This window comes from Ursus arctos, unplaced genomic scaffold (assembly GCF_023065955.2).
Source record: "Ursus arctos isolate Adak ecotype North America unplaced genomic scaffold, UrsArc2.0 scaffold_1, whole genome shotgun sequence".
In the NCBI taxonomy this organism is placed as follows: Eukaryota; Metazoa; Chordata; class Mammalia; order Carnivora; family Ursidae; genus Ursus; species Ursus arctos.
Window position 1 is genome coordinate 102,275,150 of NW_026622763.1, and position 20,128 is coordinate 102,295,277.

At 39.5% G+C, this 20,128-nt stretch overlaps 1 protein-coding gene and 1 pseudogene across 9 annotated transcripts in view; one reads left to right on the forward strand and one right to left on the reverse strand.

The window, feature by feature from the left end:
- Window positions 1–20,128, forward strand: part of GIGYF2 (GRB10 interacting GYF protein 2) — a 140,832-nt gene that overhangs the window by 98,914 nt on the left and 21,790 nt on the right. For all 9 annotated transcript variants that reach the window (XM_048214333.2, XM_026491686.4, XM_044380780.3 and 6 more), the window contains 7 exons: window positions 1,201–1,292; window positions 2,557–2,664; window positions 3,694–3,794; window positions 5,699–5,799; window positions 7,670–7,831; window positions 9,650–9,808; window positions 12,587–12,823. In XM_048214333.2, the coding sequence (XP_048070290.1) occupies window positions 1,201–1,292; window positions 2,557–2,664; window positions 3,694–3,794; window positions 5,699–5,799; window positions 7,670–7,831; window positions 9,650–9,808; window positions 12,587–12,823 (960 nt within the window). The remainder of the gene's footprint in view (window positions 1–1,200; window positions 1,293–2,556; window positions 2,665–3,693; window positions 3,795–5,698; window positions 5,800–7,669; window positions 7,832–9,649; window positions 9,809–12,586; window positions 12,824–20,128) is intronic.
- LOC113250340 (probable ribosome biogenesis protein RLP24) lies at window positions 18,808–19,302 on the reverse strand (annotated as a pseudogene).

Genomic DNA, 20,128 nt, shown 5'->3' on the forward strand with positions numbered 1-20,128 from the left:
ATGATGAATATACCTTGAAACGTAGGTTTTAATGTAGAAATTTTAGGTTAACCTAGTGTAGCTTCCATCCTCCATTATTTAATGGGAAAGAAAAATGTCCCAGAATTTCAAATGATTTCCACCCCAAGAAATTGTATATCCAGTGTTTTATTCCAAAACATAATCTGTGTATGATAAAGATATATTCACCAATGATTTGCTTTAATCTATATCACCCTTGTGCTTTCATTATTTCTGTTATCTTACACTTCACATTTCATTCTTTTTCCCAATTTTAACTTTTCTGAATTTAAATTCCAGCTATGTTATTTGAAACACAAACTAAAAAAGTTTATTTTTTCTAACTCATGATATATGTGTGTGTGTGTGTGTGTGTGTGTATATATATATATATATATATATATATTAAAGATTTTTAAAATTTATTTGACAGAGAGGGAGAGAGCAAGAGAGCGAGAGCACAAGTAGGCAGAGTGGTAGGCAGAGGGAGAGGGAGAAGCATGCTCCTTGCTGAGCAGAGAGCCTGATGTGGGGCTCGATCCCAGGACTCTGGGTTCATGACCTGAGCCGAAGGCAGACAGTTAACTTGACTGAGCCACTCAGGCTCATCTAACTCATGATATATTAATAGCAATATAAACACCTAATTTTGGGGTGGAGAGTTATAGTTTTCAAAGCTCTTTCATATTCTGTTAATGTAAAATTTCTCAGCATCTTTAACAAGAAATACTTCTACACTGCTCTCTATATTCATTATGGGCCCTTGTCAAATTCCTACTATAACATTAACTTCAGATAATTTTACTCCTTTCTGCTTTGTCCCATTTCTCTAATTTCTGCATGTTCTCCAGGTTTACAGATCACTTTTAACATTGAGAAATAATACATTTTTTAGTTATAGTAATGACTCTGGAGTACAACATTTAGCTTCAAGGGTAGGAGGAGAGAACAGTAGCTGGAATAAGGACCTCTTTCCCACCATAGGGAATCTCTTATAATGCAGACACCACCTTTTCCCACTAGATGGCATGGTTAGCTTTTAAAGAGTTTTTGTAATAGTTGAACATTTGGGGCATAAAGGTAGAGTGGGAGGTGAAGGTCTGAGATTTCAGTTTGCTTTCAGGTAATATGTAGTAAGTGGCTTTTAGGCACTTTGCAGTTTGTTCAGTGGTATTTCTTCTCCTACCCCTTCACTCCTAGGGAGAGTTGGACCAGGAACGACTGACCAGGCAGCAGGAGCTCACAGCCTTGTACCAGATGCAGCACCTTCAGTACCAGCAGTTCTTAATACAGTAAGAGCAGTAATGCCGTTGAGTGCACTGCAGTATTCAAAGTGCCTTTATTTAAGAAAAAATTTTTTTGAAGATTTTATTTATTTGTGAGAGCGTGCACACGAGTGGCAGGGGGGCAGAGGGAGAGACACAAACAGAATCACTCCTGAGTGCAGAGTCCGATGGGGGTGCTTGATCCCAGTACTCCAAGGTCATGACCTGAGCTGAAGCCAAGAGTCTAATGCTCGACTTACTAAGTAGCCTCCCAGGAGCCCCCTAAGTGCCTTTAGATATTATATCCCAAGTTTCACCTTTTACAGCAGAGACCAAAAAGTTCATAGGATACTTAAGTCACCTAGCTAGTGGCATGTTACCACTACATATTTGGAGTTTGGTCTTAGCTTCTTAAATACCAGAAATTTGCAGAAAATGACACATAGCTATAATTTTGCAAGCCCTTTTTAGCTCCTAAAGCAAGAAACAACAAGCATTATAAGAATTAAATGCCTCCTAAATGGCTCAACTTTGAATGTCACAGAGAAAAAACATAGATGAGAGGGCAGGAAAGAAGTAAAAATTATACTGTTAGCATTGGTGTGGAATGATGGCAGAATCACTTAGATTATGTGTCCCTTTGGTAGAAGAAGATTTGCTGTCACCTGGTGCAAAGATTGGCAAACCAGCTTGATCCCTGTTGTCGTGAGCAGGGTTTTATTGGAACACCGCCACACGCATTTGTTGGTGTGTTGTCTGTGGCTGCTTTTGCGCTGCAGTGGCAGAATTGAATAATTGCATGTGGCCTGCAAAGCTGAAAATATTTACTGTCTGGTTCTTTACAGAAAAAAATTTGTCTACCTTTCACTGTGTATCCAGTGAAAAAAATCTTAACCTAAAATTTTCCAAGCTGAAACCTAAATTTTGAGAATTTTTATTCAAGTGATTTTATTTTTGCAAAAGGTGCTTCATGTGAAAACAGCTGTTTAAATCTGTTTTATTTTTCACTTGCTTTCTGATATTTTCAGGGAGTTTGACAGTTTTTGACATTTTGTAAATTTTTTTTTTTTTGCTCTCCTCTTTGAGCATGTTATTTAGAAGTTCACTTCTTTTTCTAATGAAGTAGAGAATTTTCTGTGTAACTATCCTTATGAAGAATTGTTAAAATTTATTTGATAGCTATTTCTAACAGTGTTTTTTGGGGGTGGTGGACTGACCTTTCTCTTTCAGTATCTCAGTGAAGTGTACTAAATGTGCATAGACAGGTTACACTTTATTTTACTTTTTGAAGACAACAATATGCACAGGTTTTGGCTCAACAACAAAAAGCAGCCCTGTCTTCGCAGCAGCAGCAACAGTTGGCACTTCTTCTCCAACAGTTCCAGGCTCTGAAAATGAGGTTGGTGGTTATTCCATGATGTGTCACATTGTGTGTGAGTGTTGGGGGGGGTATTAAAGAGAAGAAAGGAAATTTTGGTATAATGTGTGAACTGGTATCAGAATACGCACAATGACACATATGTGGCTATTGTGTATAAAACCAGTATATAGCTTTTAAAAATAATAATTAAGCTGGCAATAAAGCATTTTTGGTTTTTTTACTCCCAGAGGATAAATTTGGAATAAGTACCACAGAATAATGAGAACATTGGATAAACAGTGTATTCTTACGGAACGAGCAACCAAAAAATTATAGAAGTTTAATCTCCTTTTCACCCATGAGATCTCAAGAAAGATATTCACAGTGCCACACAGAGTTAAAATTTTCCAGAACCCGAAAGTCATTAAGAGGAGTCTGAGGAAGAGGAAATTATGCTAAAAGTCTTAAATTTCTGTAGTTTCAGATTATCATTCAGGGCAATACTTGTATTTCCTTCAGAGGCATCAGTAACCATCTTAAAAAACCTTACTGTCCAATTTAACAAAAACCTTCCACATTTCTCTTTTGAGTTCTAACCCATTGAGTGAGGTAGCAGGTTAGGCAATAAGGTGCCAGTTTATAGATGGATAAACTGATACCGAGAGGCTAAAGAACTCGGTTGACATAATACACAGAAAACTTCAGAGAGAGAACTAAACGAAGACCTTTTGACTTACGGTCAATGGGTTTTTCATTATAACATGTTGCCTCTTTTACTGTTATTGACATATTCTGAGTTTTTTTTAAGACCATAGGTATATCTATTATCTAGAAATCACCATTTGCTAATACCTTGCTTCCAGAAGTGTGATGACTTGGCCTTTATCTTTGTTCATCTTTTAAACGTTTTGGTAGTGTTACATTTTAGTTAAAACAATGAAAGAGTTTTCTGGCCAAATAGCCTGGAAAATGTACCAATAACATAGAAAATTCCTCTTTACCTATTTTTTTCCTCTTTATTTTTGCAAACGACAAGAACAAGTTAATTTTTTTATTTCCCTTTTGCAGAATATCTGATCAGAACATCATTCCTTCAGTAACTAGGTCTGTGTCGGTGCCAGATACTGGTTCTATCTGGGAGCTTCAGCCAACAGCCTCACAGCCTACAGGTAAAAATTTAGATTGGCCTTCAGTGTAGCTCCGAGGATTTAGACTCTTACTTTATAATTCAATTTTTAAAAAATATGTCAGTTTTTGAACCATTTTATTTTGAATATTAACGAATAGTCTCATTTTCCCCAGGAAAGGGTTGAAAATATACTGTTAAGGATTTGCTGGAAGTGTTTAGTAGATAAATTTCATGAATTTGAATCAGCCTCTCTTTTTGTGTTACTCTTACCAGTGTGGAAAAGTCCTATGAATTGTTCTTTGACTTCTGCCAGCCAGAGTGGAAAAAGAAAAAAAAAAAAAAAAAAAAAAAAGAAAAAAAAAAAAAAAGCTTAAGTAAAAGCATCTATTCTTTTGAGTGAAAGATTGATATATAGCTTAACACTACAGGTACCCAGAAGTTCTGGGATGAGAAAAGCCTGCTTTAAAGTGAACACCCTACCTCATTCTCTGATCTTTTTGCATTGAATTGGAAAATTTGGGTCTGGGATTTTTTTTTTTTTTTTAAGTTTTGATATTGATGGAACCCTTCTGGTTTTTAAGGTTTGATACCTGCAGAGGTAGAGAGTTTGAACCGTGGATAGTCCTTATAGGAGATTATAGTTGGTGCTGACAGTTCTCAGGAACCATAGGCATTGATGGGTTTTTCTTAGAGCCCTTGAGCTTTTCAGGTGGTAGTTCTCTTGCTAACACTGATCCTGCGGATTATAGCAGGAGAAGGACTGATTATCATCCCTCATCAACTTTCCCTGCTCTGTGTACCTTATTTTTCCTTGGTAGCCATTTATAGTAGGATGTTAAAAATATTCTCCAATTTTGGGGGAACTATTTATAAGTATCTTAAACAGTTTCTTTTGGTATGATGTGATCAAGGCCTTTTACAAATAGTCCATTGGTTTTATACAACCAATAATTTCTAGTATAGATATAGGAGTATAGGGAGTAGAGAATGCTGAAAAGTGGTGTCAGCAAACCTTTTGTTGACAGTAGGAAAACAGACTCAGAAGCCTTTATTTGTTTACTTCTGCATCTGACCCTGTGCTGCTTTGCAGGTCTGCAGGACCCACTGTCATTTGTTAGACCTGCCCAGCCTTTCCAGAGGCTTCCCCAGCTCCAGCTGTACCTCTTTCTTTTTCTTTGAAGTGAAATTCACGTAACATAACATTACCATTTTTAGATGAGCAATTCAGTGGCATTTAATACATTCACAATATCATGCAACTACTTAGTGCTCTCTAGTTTGTTATATACCTCTCTTGACCCCACTCTCTGCTGGGTGTGCAGTAAGAGGTTGTATGGCTACTGGAAATACTGTGGGCTTTGGGATCTAACACACTGGTATTTTAAGTCCTGGAATGGCCACGTGTTTGGTGTGTGTCCTTGGGAATGTTATGAAACTACCCCTATTCCTTAGCTTATTCATCTGTAAAGATGAGGGATATGAACGAATACCTTATAGGGTTTGTTTGTATTAAGAGAGAGACAGAGAGGGACAGTGGGGGATGGGGGCAGCAGGAGAGGGAGAGGGAATCCTAAGCAGGTTCCATGCCCAGTGTGGAGCCTGACACAGGGCTCGATCTCATGACACTGAGCTAATGACCTGAGCCGAAATAAGTATCAGGTGCTCAACTAACTGAGCCATCCAGGTGCCCCTCTTACAGGATTTTTTGAGAATGAAATTAGTTTCTCAGCAAATGCCTGGTAATTTCTTTCCTTCTACATGTGTTGAAGGATATTGATTTAAACCAGAGCCCACTGTCAGTTTAGTCTACCTAAAAGCAGCACAGATATGTATGATGGAGCTCATTCATGGATAGGGAAACAGCTTTTTTCATTAATGCTTGTGGATATGTGATCATGTATGTAAGCTCCGATATCCTTCACTTTTCCTCTTACTGTCCTACAGTTTGGGAAGGTGGTAGTGTATGGGATCTTCCCCTTGACACCACGACTCCAGGACCTGCCCTTGAACAGCTTCAGCAGATGGAGAAGGCCAAAGCTGCAAAGGTCTGAAACTCATTCTTCCATAGCAGTGCGTGCTTTCCATCTGTAGGACATGGGCATTTGTTTACTGATGTCTCTCTTTGGCTAGCTGTACTTTTTCCTATTAGTTTACTGTTACTTAGCTGGTATAAGCACATTCATATTCTATTCTTACTGTCCCCTTTTCTCCCAAAAAAGACCTCAAACAATGAAAATTAACAAGTTTAAATAAAACCAAATAAAATTGGTTGACACATTCATGATTATGATCATATGTATACTTTAATTACATTATTCATGGTATAAACGCTTGTTTTAAATTCTAAGACTTAGGAAAATATGCACTGCGTTGCTTATCAAACTCTTGATCTGTGGCTTGAGTTCCCACATTGAATCTTTATAGTGGTGTTAATATGCATTTCTTACTGTCCCCAGACATGTGGTCACATTAACATTAGATCCCATGTTCCATTCACATCTTCTGGAGGAGCAGGGAATCTTGAGTTTTGGTTTTTAGTACGTGCCAGCTGAGGATGTCTTATCAACACTTAGTGTCATTGTAATGATTCTGGATTCTCATGCCTCCGGGAGAATTTTGTTCCTATTTTATACTTAATGTGTTCTTATCCTCTGAGGTAGACAGTCTGCATAGAGTGCCCAGAAAGGGTTCACGGTCAGGGTCTGTCTCCATAAATGAGCAAGAGACCATAATTCAGCTAATTCTTGAGAGTGTTCTAGTACTGTCCTGCTTTGTGCTGGGAACACGTAGATGATGAGGGAGTGATAGGAACTTGCAGTCTTTTGTGTCTGGGGTGTGTATGTGTTGAAGTGGGCAGGGGGGCAATGACACACAGGTGAATAACACTTAGAGTTACAGGTTACTCAGGAAAGCACATGGGCTAGCTCTTCTCACCCAGTTGGAGAGGTGGGCATCAGGAATTGGGTGACACTGGTGATGGACAGTAATACTTGCACTAAATTTTACTTGAAGAATAGTAAGATTTAACCCAGTTGAAGGAAACAGTTCCTGTAAAGGCTCGGAAATGCACGAGAACATAACTGGCTCAGGAAGCAGCTAAATAATTTGGTCTGGCCTGTAGCCATTGTGTGTCTGAGGGATAAGTGAAGAGCGAGGAGGCTATGATGAGGCAAGCCAGTCATGAGGGCCCTTACACATGTCCTGTTAGAGGGTTAGGATTTATTTCAGGGTGAAGGATGGTGTTATGTGTAAGCCGGGAATGACTCTTTTGGTGGAACTTAAAAGATGTTGTGCTGGAGAATGTGGGCAAAACGGATGCTTGGGAAACTAGTAAGGGACTTCTAGAAATGTGGATGAGAAAGTGAAAGCCTGAACTGTGGTGTGGCAGTGAGAATTGAGACGAGGTGCTGGATTGGATTAGTAACTAGGAACTATAAATGATAGAATTTGTTAAGTGATTGGTCTTCAAATTTTAAAGAATTCTATGATTTTTCACTCTAGCAGCTTTACAACATTGCTTTTGAAACCTTGTAGACACAGTTAGATCTTGAATCAGAAAGTCCTTTGTAGAGATGAGCAAAGAAGTGCCACCCCAAGAGAATTTTGATGTTACTGTCCTGGTGGCCAGTTTCTTCCATGTCTAGGAGATGGGGTATGGTAGTGTGGAATGAGGAGGTAGGTAAATGTGGGGGGAGAGTCCATTCAGTTTAGAAGAGCGTGACACTGTTCTGCCTACTGCAACATACCAGAGCTGAGTTCTTACAGAACTGGTTTCATCACTCACTTGCAGTACAAGCAACTGTGAATGGTGTAGTTTCTACATCTTCCAGCTTCTCCTAATGGTACTGGTCAGTGATGTTGGAGTGTTTCTGTGCTTGGCTTCAGGTTTCTAAGAGTATTTTCTTGTAATCACAGCTAGAACAGGAGAGAAGAGAGGCAGAAATGAGGGCAAAACGGGAAGAGGAGGAACGAAAGAGGCAAGAAGAACTGCGGAGACAACAGGAGGAAATTCTTCGGAGGCAGCAGGAGGAAGAAAGGAAGAGGCGGGAGGAAGAAGAGCTCGCCCGAAGGAAACAGGTATACCTCGGAGAACACGGACCCCAGAATTAGCCCAGAACCGCATTCATGGTTCTCGAGAGATGGTCTCTCTGAGGTTGAGAGGGAGTTAACAGCAGGATTGGGATTAGAGCTTTAGGAGATTCACTTCCTTTAGAAGAAATATCTGTGACCCAGTAGCAGCCCTTGGGGGCTAGCTTCAGTCCTTGTAAATCACTGGAGTTGATTTCTTTTGAATATTTTCAGTTAGATTTCAGAAGTAACTAAGTCTTTGCTAAAGTATTTATAACCAGTGATGATGAACAGTTTTCATGCATTTTGGCTGTTTGTGTTTCTTTTTTGGGAATTCTCTGTTCATGTGCTGGACTTGTTTTTCTGTCGGGATTTTTACAGATCCCGGTTGAAACAGTCCACTCTGCAATAACCCCAGAGTCTACTTTATCTCATATTTCATACCCATTGTTGGCCCCAAGAGGTACTCTGTGAAAAACAAAAGGATTTTTGTTGAGATTAGATTTGAACTACTAGTATTTCTTAGGGTTACTCTGCACTCTAGCATCTAAGGGCTCTGAGAAGTATTGCAGTAAAGAAATCAGTTTAATTCTGTGTTGCTCAGTATTTCCTGAATTATTTTGACAGTGAGATACCCCCCCTTTTTTAAGATTTTGTTTATTTGAGAGAGAGTGATCACGAGCAGTGGGGAGAGGCAGAGGGAGAGGGAGAAGCAGACTCCCTGCCAAGCAGGGAGCATGATGCAGTGCTCCAACCCAGGACCCTGAGATCATGACTTGAGCCAAAGGCAGACGCTTAACCAACTGAGCCACCCAGGCGACCGAGATCCTTTTCTTTGTACTTGGCATGTGGGACTTTGTTCTTCAGAACATCTTCTAGAATACACAGCTTTACTCAGTACTTCTGACTGGAGAGCTTATTTCTACTACACCAGGCATTTTTGTTTGCTGTGTTGAATTTACCTATGTTCTGGGTTCTCAGTTGATTTTGGGGGGGGTGGAAATAAAGACTAATGGTACCAAAGAGAAACCAAAGCCTCAGGCCTCATGTAGCGCATTCTGGGGTTAATTAGTAAATGTAGTATCTAATGTAGAAACTAGGATAGACTCTCAGTGTAGTGCTATTTTTTACAACTGCTACGATTTTATTTTATTTTTATTTGTTTATTTTTTAGGGAATAGAGCATGTGTGTGCGTTAGTTGGGGGGGTGGGGGTTAGGGGCAGAGGAAGAGGGAGAATCTTATTATTATTATTTTTTTTTTTTGAGAGGGAGAGGGAAGGGGCAGAGGGAGAAAGAGAATCTCAAGTGGAGGGGCGCTCATCGGGGAGCCTGCTTCTCCCTCTCCCTCTGCCTGCCGCTCCCCTTGCTTGTGCTCTCTCTCTGTCAAATAAATAAATAAATCTTAAAAAAAAGAAAAAAAAAAAAAGAATCTCAAGTAGACTCCATACCCAGCATGGAGCCTGACACAGGGCTTGATCCCTCAACCCTAAGATCATGACCTGGGCCAAAATCAAGAGTCAGATGCTTAACGGATTGAACACCCAGGTGCCCCACTACTAATACTTTAAATACAAATTATTTTAATTGTTGGTATGTCTATTTCCCAACTCTTTTTACTTTTACTCTAGATCCTGGTTATATTTTTTTTATGTTTACTGTTAACAGAGCCTTAGCAGCGCATAGTCTGTTTCTTTTAAAATTATAATGGGATGTATTAATTGAGATCCAGAGTTTGTTTCTCTCTCTCTCTCTCTCTCTCTCTCTCTCTCTCACACACACACACACACACACACACACACTTTTTTTTTTTTTTTTTTTTAATTTAGGAAGAAGCTCTACGACGCCAAAGGGAGCAAGAAATTGCATTAAGGCGACAGCGAGAAGAGGAAGAAAGACAACAGCAAGAAGAAGCTCTTAGGAGACTGGAGGAGAGGAGGAGAGAAGAGGAGGAAAGGCGGAAGCAGGAGGAGTTGTTACGCAAGCAGGTGACAGATGGCTTGCTCTTCTCATTGCTTCTTTGAAGCTTGGAATTTGTGATTAGAAAGTGTTTGGATATGAGGATAGCCTATTTACTGAAAATTATTAGAAGAGACCTACCTGACTTTTTTGTAATGAGTGTCCCAGGGGTAATCATAAAAGCTGGACAAAATATCAAAGAACCAAAAACTCCACAGAATACTAGAGAGAAATCTAAAGAAGCCCTATCCTTTAAAAAACCAAATGAGAGATCTGCAAGTTGACCACTTTTGCCTGAGGGTACTCTCACTTTTCTAAAGTGCACTATTCAGTGCTGCTTAATATTTTCACAGGCTGTGTAACAATAGGCACTATCCAATTCTAGTCCAACCGGGTCATTCTGTCACTACAGGCAGCCAGAACCCCTAAAGCATTTCCTTTTAATGTTTAGGAACTTAGATTTTTTTTTATTAGTAGACTTTATTTTTAGAGCAATATTAGATTTTCAGAAAAATTTGGGTGATAATATGGTTTCCTCTATTATTATCTTACATTAATATGGTACATTTGTCACATTAAACCATTATTGATACTTTTTTTTTTTTTTAAAGATTTTATTTATTTATTCAACAGAGATAGAGACAGCCAGCGAGAGAGGGAACACAAGCAGGGGGAGTGGGAGAGGAAGAAGCAGGCTCGTAGCGGAGGAGCCTGATGTGGGGCTTGATCCCAGAACGCCAGGATCACGCCCTGAGCCGAAGGCAGACGCTTAACCGCTGTGCCACCCAGGCGCCCCTATTGATACATTTTTAACTAAAGTTTATAGTTTTGTCACATTTCCTCAATTTTTCCCTCATGTCCTTTTTCTGTTCCAGATCCCAAATCCAAAATACTATATTTAGTTGTCTCCCTAGCTGCTGCTTTGCCTGACAGTCTCTCAGGCTGTCCTTGTTTTGGGGGTCTTTGGCAGTTTTAAGATATAGTGGTCTGTATGTTAGAGGGTTACTCTCTATTGGAATTCATCTGACGTTTTTCTCACAAACTGGAGTTATGGGTGTTTGGAAAGTAGATCACACAGAGGCAGGGTGCCATTTTCATCACACTAAATCAAGGGTACATACTATGAACAGGTGTAGACCTTGGTCACTTGGCTGCAGCAGTGCCTGTCAGGTTTCTCCTCTGTAAACGTTACTCTTCTCCCCACGTACTGTACTCTTTGGAAGGAAATCACTGTGGGCAGTCCACACTTAACACATGTAGATTGATACAAGCTGGACACTACCTGCTTTTACCTAAGGTCTTGATTGAAACTCTTTGAGTAACCTAAATACCATTAGATGTAGATAGACCTCAAGGGTAGATTGCATGTCAATTCATCATTTGGCTTATCATTTGAGTTAACTATTTAGTTAAGGTACTATATGCCAGTTATTGTGCTTGTTTCCTGGTGGAGTATGAAAGTTTTAAAGAAATTGTTTCTGTCCTTAAGAAGCTCACAGGCTATGTTGGTGATGATTGTACAAGAACTAAACGCCACAGTTAGGATGCTTTCAGCTGCAAAACGAAAATATTCACCTAAAAATAGTTTAAACAACAGATCACATATCAAGGAGATAAGGCAGTAACTCAGTGATGTCATTAAGGATCTAGGTCCTTTGCAAAATTCTGCTGTAGTGTTTCTTGGTGGGTTTACTTTAACTTCAGATTTTTCACCTCATGATTAGGAGTTTTGGGTACCATGTCCTTGTACAACCTGCAAGGGAATGATCCTTCTCTTATGCTTCTTTTGTTTCAGAAGAATACTTCTCTAGAAGCCTCCCAGCATACATCCCTTTGGCCTAAATCATATCATGTGGGTGCCCCTAGTTACATTGGAAGCTTAAAAAGTGAAATCTGGCATTGTAGACCTCTGAGGTGTCAGAGCCTCTGTCTGCAAGGAAGAAGCCTGAAAGGAATGGTTTTTGGATAGGAAATAGTTGTTGCCATGGGTAGACTAGGAGCAAACAGAGAAGGATGAGGTATAATTGGACATAATGAAGTGGCAGAGGGGAAGTCTTACCTCCTAAAGGCTAGGGAAGTCCTCATAGAGTGGTTGATATCTGCCCTGAGTTCTGGAGAACAAAGGGGAATGGGCTATCTGGATAAAACACAGCATTGTAGGTACAAACATTGGAATGGTTTGGAAGAAGAAAAGCAGAAGGACAATGAGCCAAGGTACAGGACAGAGTAGTAAGGGGATGGATGATGGGTCGAAGAAAGATGTTCCAAAGGACCCGTGGGCCACAAGGGGTGTGAATCAGGGATGGAATTTAAGTGGTCTTGTAAGGTTGCTCTGGTTCCAGAACTGGTTGATGCTTTCCTGGTAATCTTAACTGACTGAGCCACCCAGGTGCCCCCGCTTTCCTGGTAATCTGTCCTTGCAAGGTGTCCTGGTAGTTTTTCAAGCTCAGTACCCTGAAAAGCTAGCTCTACCTCAATATAGGAACTGTCTCCAGAATCTGCCTTTGCTGCAGTTGGTGGTGATCTCTTAGAGAGATCAGTACTTACCACAGATGTTCAAAGTGACATTCCTTTCATGAAGAAATTAGCAAATAAATTGAAATTTTATCCTGTAAGCATGCTAAGCTTTTGTAGCTACTGTAAATATATTTTAAAAGAAAACTTACCTCTGCCTATGTCATCATAAATGGGAATTTCTGCTTTCTCTATTACTTTTATAGCTTTTTGACAGAAACCTTCAAAAGTGATTCGAATTTTTTTTTTAACAGAATTAAATTTTATTCTCTTTTCTTTTTCCTTCTGGGAAGGAAGAGGAGGCTGCAAAATGGGCCCGGGAAGAAGAAGAAGCCCAGCGTCGATTAGAGGAGAACAGGCTGCGAATGGAAGAGGAGGCAGCCCGACTCCGGCATGAAGAGGAGGAGCGGAAGAGGAAAGAGCTGGAGCTCCAGCGGCAGAAGGAGTTAATGCGCCAGAGGCAGCAGCAACAAGAGGCTCTCCGGAGGCTGCAGCAGCAACAGCAGCAGCAGCAGCTGGCTCAGATGAAGGTAAAGCCTTGACACCAACCGTAGGAGCTACTTGCTGGTGTTTTTAGGTAGATGCTGGCAGTATCAGTAGTAAGGTAGTGTACTTTCTTTAGTACTGAATGTTACTACTGTTTTTTTTTTTTACCCCTAAGTAAGCTCCATGCCCAGTGTGGAGCTTTTGAACTCACGACCCAGAGATCAAGAGTCACATGCTCTACTGACTGAGCAAGCCAAGCAACCAGCAAGACTTAGTGACTGTCTGGATCTGAGGGACAAAGGCAGAGCTGGGATGGCTGCTAGATAGTAAGCCTTCGGTGACCATGAAGTCGTGGCATTAGTGGTGGAATGGGAGTAAATGGGAAGTGAGGAGCAGTTTTATGGCAGGGTTCAAATAACTTTACATGTGATCGGTAGTTAGCAGTATGGTTCAGTGTGCCCTATCTTTAGGGAGCTCATGGGAGAAAGGTATATAAATAGGAAATACGAATACAGAGTGGTGAGCATAGTGAGAGAGGTGGCAGTTCTCAGGGTGTGAGCCCATTGGAATTTGTTAGGAATGCAGATTTTCAGGTCCCACCCCAGACTTCCTAAATCAGAACCTTTTGAGGGTGGAACCCAGTAATCTGTGTTTGAACAAAGCCTCCAGGGGTTTCTTCTGCTTGCTAAAATGTGAGAATCACTGTCCACATAGGAAGTATGGAGAGGTTTCCTAGAAAAAGATAACTTTTAAACTGAGTCATTTGGGAGGGAAAATTAAAAACAAGAAAAAGCTGAACAGGCAGTTTGGAGAATGGAGGGGGTTTTTGAGAGAGGAGACATAGTGTAAGCAAAGGAATGAAGTTCAGAAACACTGTGGTATGTTTGGGGGAATTTTAAAAAGTGAGTTACTATTGTTGGCAAGTGAAGTATGAGAGAAGCATGGGCAGGGTCTGTGTCACCATGGGTTGTATATACTCTATTAAAGAATTAGGACTTAAAGTGTATAAAACAGAGTGGGACACTGAAGTGTTTTCAGCTAGGAAATAGCATTGTCCTATTTGTAAGAGCAAATATTAGTCACTTTGAGAACTAGATGGAAGATGGACTTGCAAAGAACAGAACTGGAGGTCAGCAGAGTGCTTGTGTGTGAGGGGCTGGAGTGGTCTGGGTGAAGGAGAGGAAGGTGGTAGTGGGATTAGAAAGGTGGAGTTGAAGATACTAATTATTGAGTGTTTGCTTTGTGTCAAGCACTGGACCACAGCTTTTCATATGTTACATCATTTTATCTTTACAACTATTGTTAAAAGCTTAAGTGTGGATACCTATATTCTGCCAAAGAGGAAAAATGTTCGGGAGCTATGTTTTAGTTTGCTTTGGGTCCAGCTGAGAGTTGAGAGCAGAGCCATGTATTAGAACCCATGTATCTTTGGCTCCAGGGCCCTGAAAAGGCTGTCAGAAGACTGTTCTTAGAGGCCACATCATAGAATGTGGTGACTAATAAGAATATGGGGATAAAGGGGAAGACAAAGGCACAGGTAACTTCCAGATCTCTAACTTCTCTGGCTATCTTTTGTATGTCTGGTTTTGGCTTGTTATCTTCCAATAAAGACTGTAGCGTTTTTTGTTTGTTTTGTTTGTTTGTTTGTTTGTTTTTGAAGATTTTTTTTAATTTCAGAGAGAGAAAGCAAGAGACAGAGCACAAGCGGAGGGAAAGATGCAGAGGGAGAAGCAGACTCCCTGCTGAGCAGGGAGCTTGATGTGGGGCTTGATCCCCAGGACCCTGGGATTGTGACCTGAGCTGAAGGCAGATGCTTAACCACTGAGCCACCCAGGCACCCCAAGACTGTAGAGATATTTTATAGATAAAAAATTTTGGGGGCGCCTGGGTGGCACAGTGGTTAAGCGTCTGCCTTCGGCTCAGGGTGTGATCCTGGCGTTCCGGGATCGAGTCCCACATCGGGCTCCTCTGCTGGGAGCCTGCCTCTTCCTCTCCCACTCCCCCTGCTTGTGTTCCCTCTCTCGCTGGCTGTCTCTATCTCTGTCGAATAAATAAATAAAATCTTTAAAAAAAAAAAATTTTTTTTGAATGAAGATAAAGAACTTAAGATGGTTATGAGGAGTTGTTAAAGGTTCTCCTGAGTGGGTGGGGGAGGAGTTTTTTAAAGATGGCTTAATTGAGATACAACTGACATACCATACAGTTGAACGAGTTAAAGTAGACAATTCAGTAGTTTCGGTATATTCACAGATATGTGCAACCATCACCACGTGGATTTTAACATTTTTTTTTTTTTTTAAAGATTTTATTTATTTATTCATTCGACAGAGATAGAGACAGCCAGCGAGAGAGGGAACACAAGCAGGGGGAGTGGGAGAGGAAGAAGCAGGCTCATAGCAGAGGAGCCTGATGTGGGGCTCGATCCCACAATGCTGGGATCATGCCCTGAGCCGAAGGCAGACGCCTAACCGCTGTGCCACCCAGGCGCCCCGGATTTTAACATTTTTCAGTACCACCCTAGGCCCCCCAAAACACCCTCTGGCTGTCACACCCTATCTCCTGTTCTCCCCAGCCCAAAGTAACCCGTAATCTACTTCTGTCTTTATAGATTAGCCTATTCTAGACATAACAGCTAAATGGAATTCTATGATATGTGGTGTTCTGTGACTGGCTTCTTTGAATTAGCATAATGGTTTCAAGGTTCTTCACTCATATGAATCAGTGCTTTATTCCTTTTTATGGCTGAATAACAGTCTGCTTTATGGACATGCCAGCTTTTGTGTATCCATTCCTCAGTTGATGGACATTTGAACTGTTTCTATCTTTTGGCTATTATGAGCATTGCTGCTATAGATAAATATTCATGTTCAAGCTTTTATGTAGATGTATAAACCTAGGAGTGGAATTGCTGGGCTATATGAGAACTATGTGTTTAATGGTTTGAGAAACTGCCAGACTGTTTTTCAAAGTGGCTGTACCATTTTACATCACCACCAGCAATATATGGGAATTCAAATTTCTCCACATCCTCATTAGTCCTTATTATCTGATATTTTGATTATAGCCACCCTAGTAGGTGTGGAGTGTTGTCTTGTGGTTTTGGTTTGTATTTCCCCGACGAGAAATGATGTCGAGTATCTTTTCATGTGTTTATTGGCCATTTGTGTATCTTTGGAGAAATGTCTATTCAAATCCTTTGCCTGCCTTTAATCTAGGTGGTTTGTCTTACTGAGTTATAAGAGTTATTTATATGTTCTAGATATTATAAGTCCCTTATCAGATACATGATTTAAAAATATTTTTCCTATTACTTGGGTTGTCTTTTTACTTCCTTGTGTTCTTTGATGGATAACATTTTTCATTTTTATGAAGTTCAATTTTTTCTTTTGTTGTTTGTGCTTTTGGTGTCATATCTAAGAAACTGTTGCCAAATTCGAGGTGATGAAGATTTATTCCAATGTTTTCTTCCAATACTTCTGTAATTTTAGCTGCTACATTTAGGTCTTTCATCCATTTTGTGTTATTTTCTGTTAATTGTATGAGGTAAGGGTTGGACTTCCATTCTTTTGCTTGTGACTAACTATCCAGGTGTCCTACACCATTTGTTGAAAAGACTATTCTTTTTCCGCTGAATGGCCTTGACAGTCAAGTTGAAAATCAGTTTACCATAGACATGTGTTTTCATTTCTGGACTCTGAATTCTATTCAAGTGTCTATATTATATGTCATTATGCTAGTAACATACCATCTTGATATTTTATTGCTTTGTTTAAGTTTTGAAATCAGGAATTGTGAGTCCTCCAGCTTTGTTCTTTTTCCCTATTATTTGGCTATTCTGGTTATCTTTCAGTTCCATATGGATTGTAGAATGAGCTTATCAGTTTCCACAAGAAGCCAGCTGGGATTTTGACAGAGATTGCCTTGACTCTGTAGATCAGTCTGAGGAACTTTGCCACCTTAACAATATTAAGTTTTCTGATCCATAAACATGGGATGGTTTTTATTTAGATCTTCTTGAATTTCTTTCAGTACTTTATAGTTTTTAGGGTATAACTTTGTATTACTTCTGTTAAACTTATTAAGTATTTTGCTCTTTTTGATGTTCTTGTAAATGGAATTTTCAAAATTTCGTTTTCAGATTGTTCACTGCAAGTGTATAGATAGACAGTTAATATTTGTATATTGGGCTTTTGTATCCTGCAGTCTTGCTGAACTGCTTTATTAGTTAATATTTCTTAATGGATTCATTAGGATTTTCTATACATAGAATTTTGTCATCTGTGAATAGAGATGGTTTTACTTCATCCTTTCAAATCTTTTTTTTTTTTTTTTTAAAGATTTTATTTATTTGACAGAGATAGAGACAGCCAGCGAGAGAGGGAACACAAGCAGGGGGAGTGGGAGAGGAAGAAGCAGGCTCATAGCAGAAGAGCCTGATGTGGGGCTCGATCCCAGATCGCCGGGATCACGCCCTGAGCCGAAGGCAGACGCTCAACCGCTGTGCCACCCAGGCGCCCCCATCCTTTCAAATCTTTTATTTCATTTTCTCGCCTAGTTGTCCTGGCTAGAACCTCTAATACAATGTTGAATAGAAATAGCAAATCGAATATCTTTGTCTTGTTTCTGATCTTGGAGGAGGAAGCATCCAGTCTTTCACCATTAAATTTAATGTTATCTGTGGGGTTTTTGTAGATGCCCTGATGCATCAGGCTGAGGAAGTTTCCTTCTATTCCTTCTTTGTTGAGCATTTTTATCCTGAAAGGGTGTTGGATTTTGTCAGATGCTTTGTGTCTGTTGAGATGATCATGTTTTTGTTTTGTTATGTTTCTATCAATATAGTGTATTAGATTAATTGATTTTCACATGTTGAACCACTGTTGGATTCCTGGGATAAGTCCTACTTGGTATATAATTCTATTTTTATATGTTGCTGGACTTAGTTTGCTTGTATTTTGATGAGGATTTTTATGTTCATATTCATAAGAGATTTTGGTCTATAAGTTATTTTTTCTTTCTTGTGATGTCTTTGTCTGATTTTGGTGTCAGAATAATGCTTGGCCTTGAAGAATGAGTTGGGAAATGTTTCCTCTTCTATATTTTGGAAGAGTTTGTGAAGAAGTAGTATTACTTCTTTTATTTTTATTTTTTCAAAGATTTTATTTGAGAGAGCGAGTGAGAGAGTGAGTGAAAGAGCACAAGCAGGAGGAGCTGCAGAGGGAGAGGGAGAAGCAGGCTCCCTGCTGAGTAGGAGCCTGACATGGGGCTCTAGGATCATGACCTGAGATGAAGGTAGACGCTTAACAGATTGAGCCTCACAGGCGCCCCACAGTGGTATTACTTCTTTGAACGTTTGGTAGAATTCAGCGGTTAAACCATGTAGGCCTAGGCTTTTCTTTGTGGATGGTTTTTTGGTTACTAAATCAATGTCTTTACTTTTTTTTTTTTTTTTTTTTACTGCAAAGAAAATTTATTTTACAGATCACTAGCCATGAATTTTTGTCCTTAGTTCTTACATAAATACTGCCTAGTGCCATTATCCAAATGGCAGGACCATTTTATGTCTGTAGTCACTTCTGTATTCACAAAGAGAATTTGCATGACTTACAGAAATGAAACTATCAGGGATGCCTGGGTGGCTCAGTCAGTTGAGCATCAGACTCTTGATTTTGGCTAAGGTCATGATCTCGGAGTCATGGGATCTGCCCACATCAGGCTCCATGCTTAGCACAGAGTCTGCTTTTCCCTCTCCCTCTCTTTCTACCCCTCTCCCCGCGTGCACACTTGTGCTTTCTAGCTCTGTCAAATAAATAAATAAAATCTTTAAAAAAATTTAATGTAACTGTCAGTGAAGGCTTAACAGTGGAGATGCAATCTAACATCTATAATATCTAATGTTTTGCAGAGAGCAATGTAGGGGAGATGTATTTTTAGTTACCTTTCATTTGAGTGACCCTATTTAAAATTAATAATTTAGAAGTTCTTAGTCTCTTAAGGAGATTTTCAAAAGCACTTAATAGAAATGGTTAGTGAGATTTTTAAGAAATATCTTCCATGTCCACATGCTGTTGTGATTTCTGCACCATTTTTTCTTCCAGCTGCTTTCCTTTGCCTGCAAAAGAGGCGCAGATAAGATGTTTTGCTTGACTTCTTTGATGTCCTGAGCTTTCTGTAATTCTTTATTTTTCTTTAATCTGTTCATTATAAATTTAGCTTTTTGTTTCTCTTTGATCTCTTCAACTCTCTTCATCACATCAGTAGTTTTATACCATAGCTCTCGCTCATATTTGAGAGGCTCATTTATATGTTGCAAAATCAAATGGATTATCTACCGTAAACTTTTTGCCTGCTACTATTTGGAATGCTTTAGTCCATCTGACACTTGTGATGATTGTGCTTCTTTTTAAAGTTTTTAACGAGACTTGAATTAACAGAAGCTGAGTACCTTGCAGTTGTTATGGACGAACGTCATGCCATGGCTGGGGTAAATGAGCCCTGAACAGAAATAGCACTTCTCAGTACACATGTTGAAACCATGTAGGTTCACACTGACCAAACGCCAGTCTTGAGTGGAATTCTTGGTGTCTTCTTACAGGTCTATTTAGTTTGTCTATTTCTTCTTGAGTAAGTGTTTGGTAATTTGTCTCTTTGTAGGAATCTGTCTTCTTCATCTAGTTATCTAATTGATTGGCAGACAGTTGGTCATAACCAACTGTCCTTTATCATATTCCTTTATATTCCTTTCTATTTCTGTAAGGTCAATAGTGATGTCCTCCTTTCTTTCCTATTGTAGTAATTTGAGTCTTCTCTCTTTTTTCCTTGGACAGTCAAGCTAAGTCAATTTTGTTGCTCTTTTTAAAGAACCGGCTTTTGGTTTTATTGACCTTTTTTATCTGTTTCATTAATTTCTTCTCTAATTTTATTATTTCTTTCTGCTTGCTTTAATTTTACTTTGTTCTCTTTTTCTAGTATCTTAAGGTAGATGGTTAGTCTGTTGAGTTGAGATCTATCTTCTTTCTCACTATAGACATTTGCAGTTATAAATTTCCCTCTAAGTATTGCTTTAACTGGTACCCATAAGTTTTGATTTGTTCTTGGACTCATTGGTTATATAGAAGTGTTTTGTTTAATTTCCATTTACTTGTGAGTTTCCAGAATTTCTTTGTTACTTTCATTCCATTGTGATCAGAGAACATACTTTTATTCTTTTCCTTTTTCTTTTATTTTACTTTATTTTTTTATTTTAACTAAACTCCACACCCAATGTAGGGCTTGAACTCATGACCCTGAGCTCGAGTTACATGCTCTACCAAATGAGCCAGCCAGGTGCCTCTATATTTCCCTTTAAATGA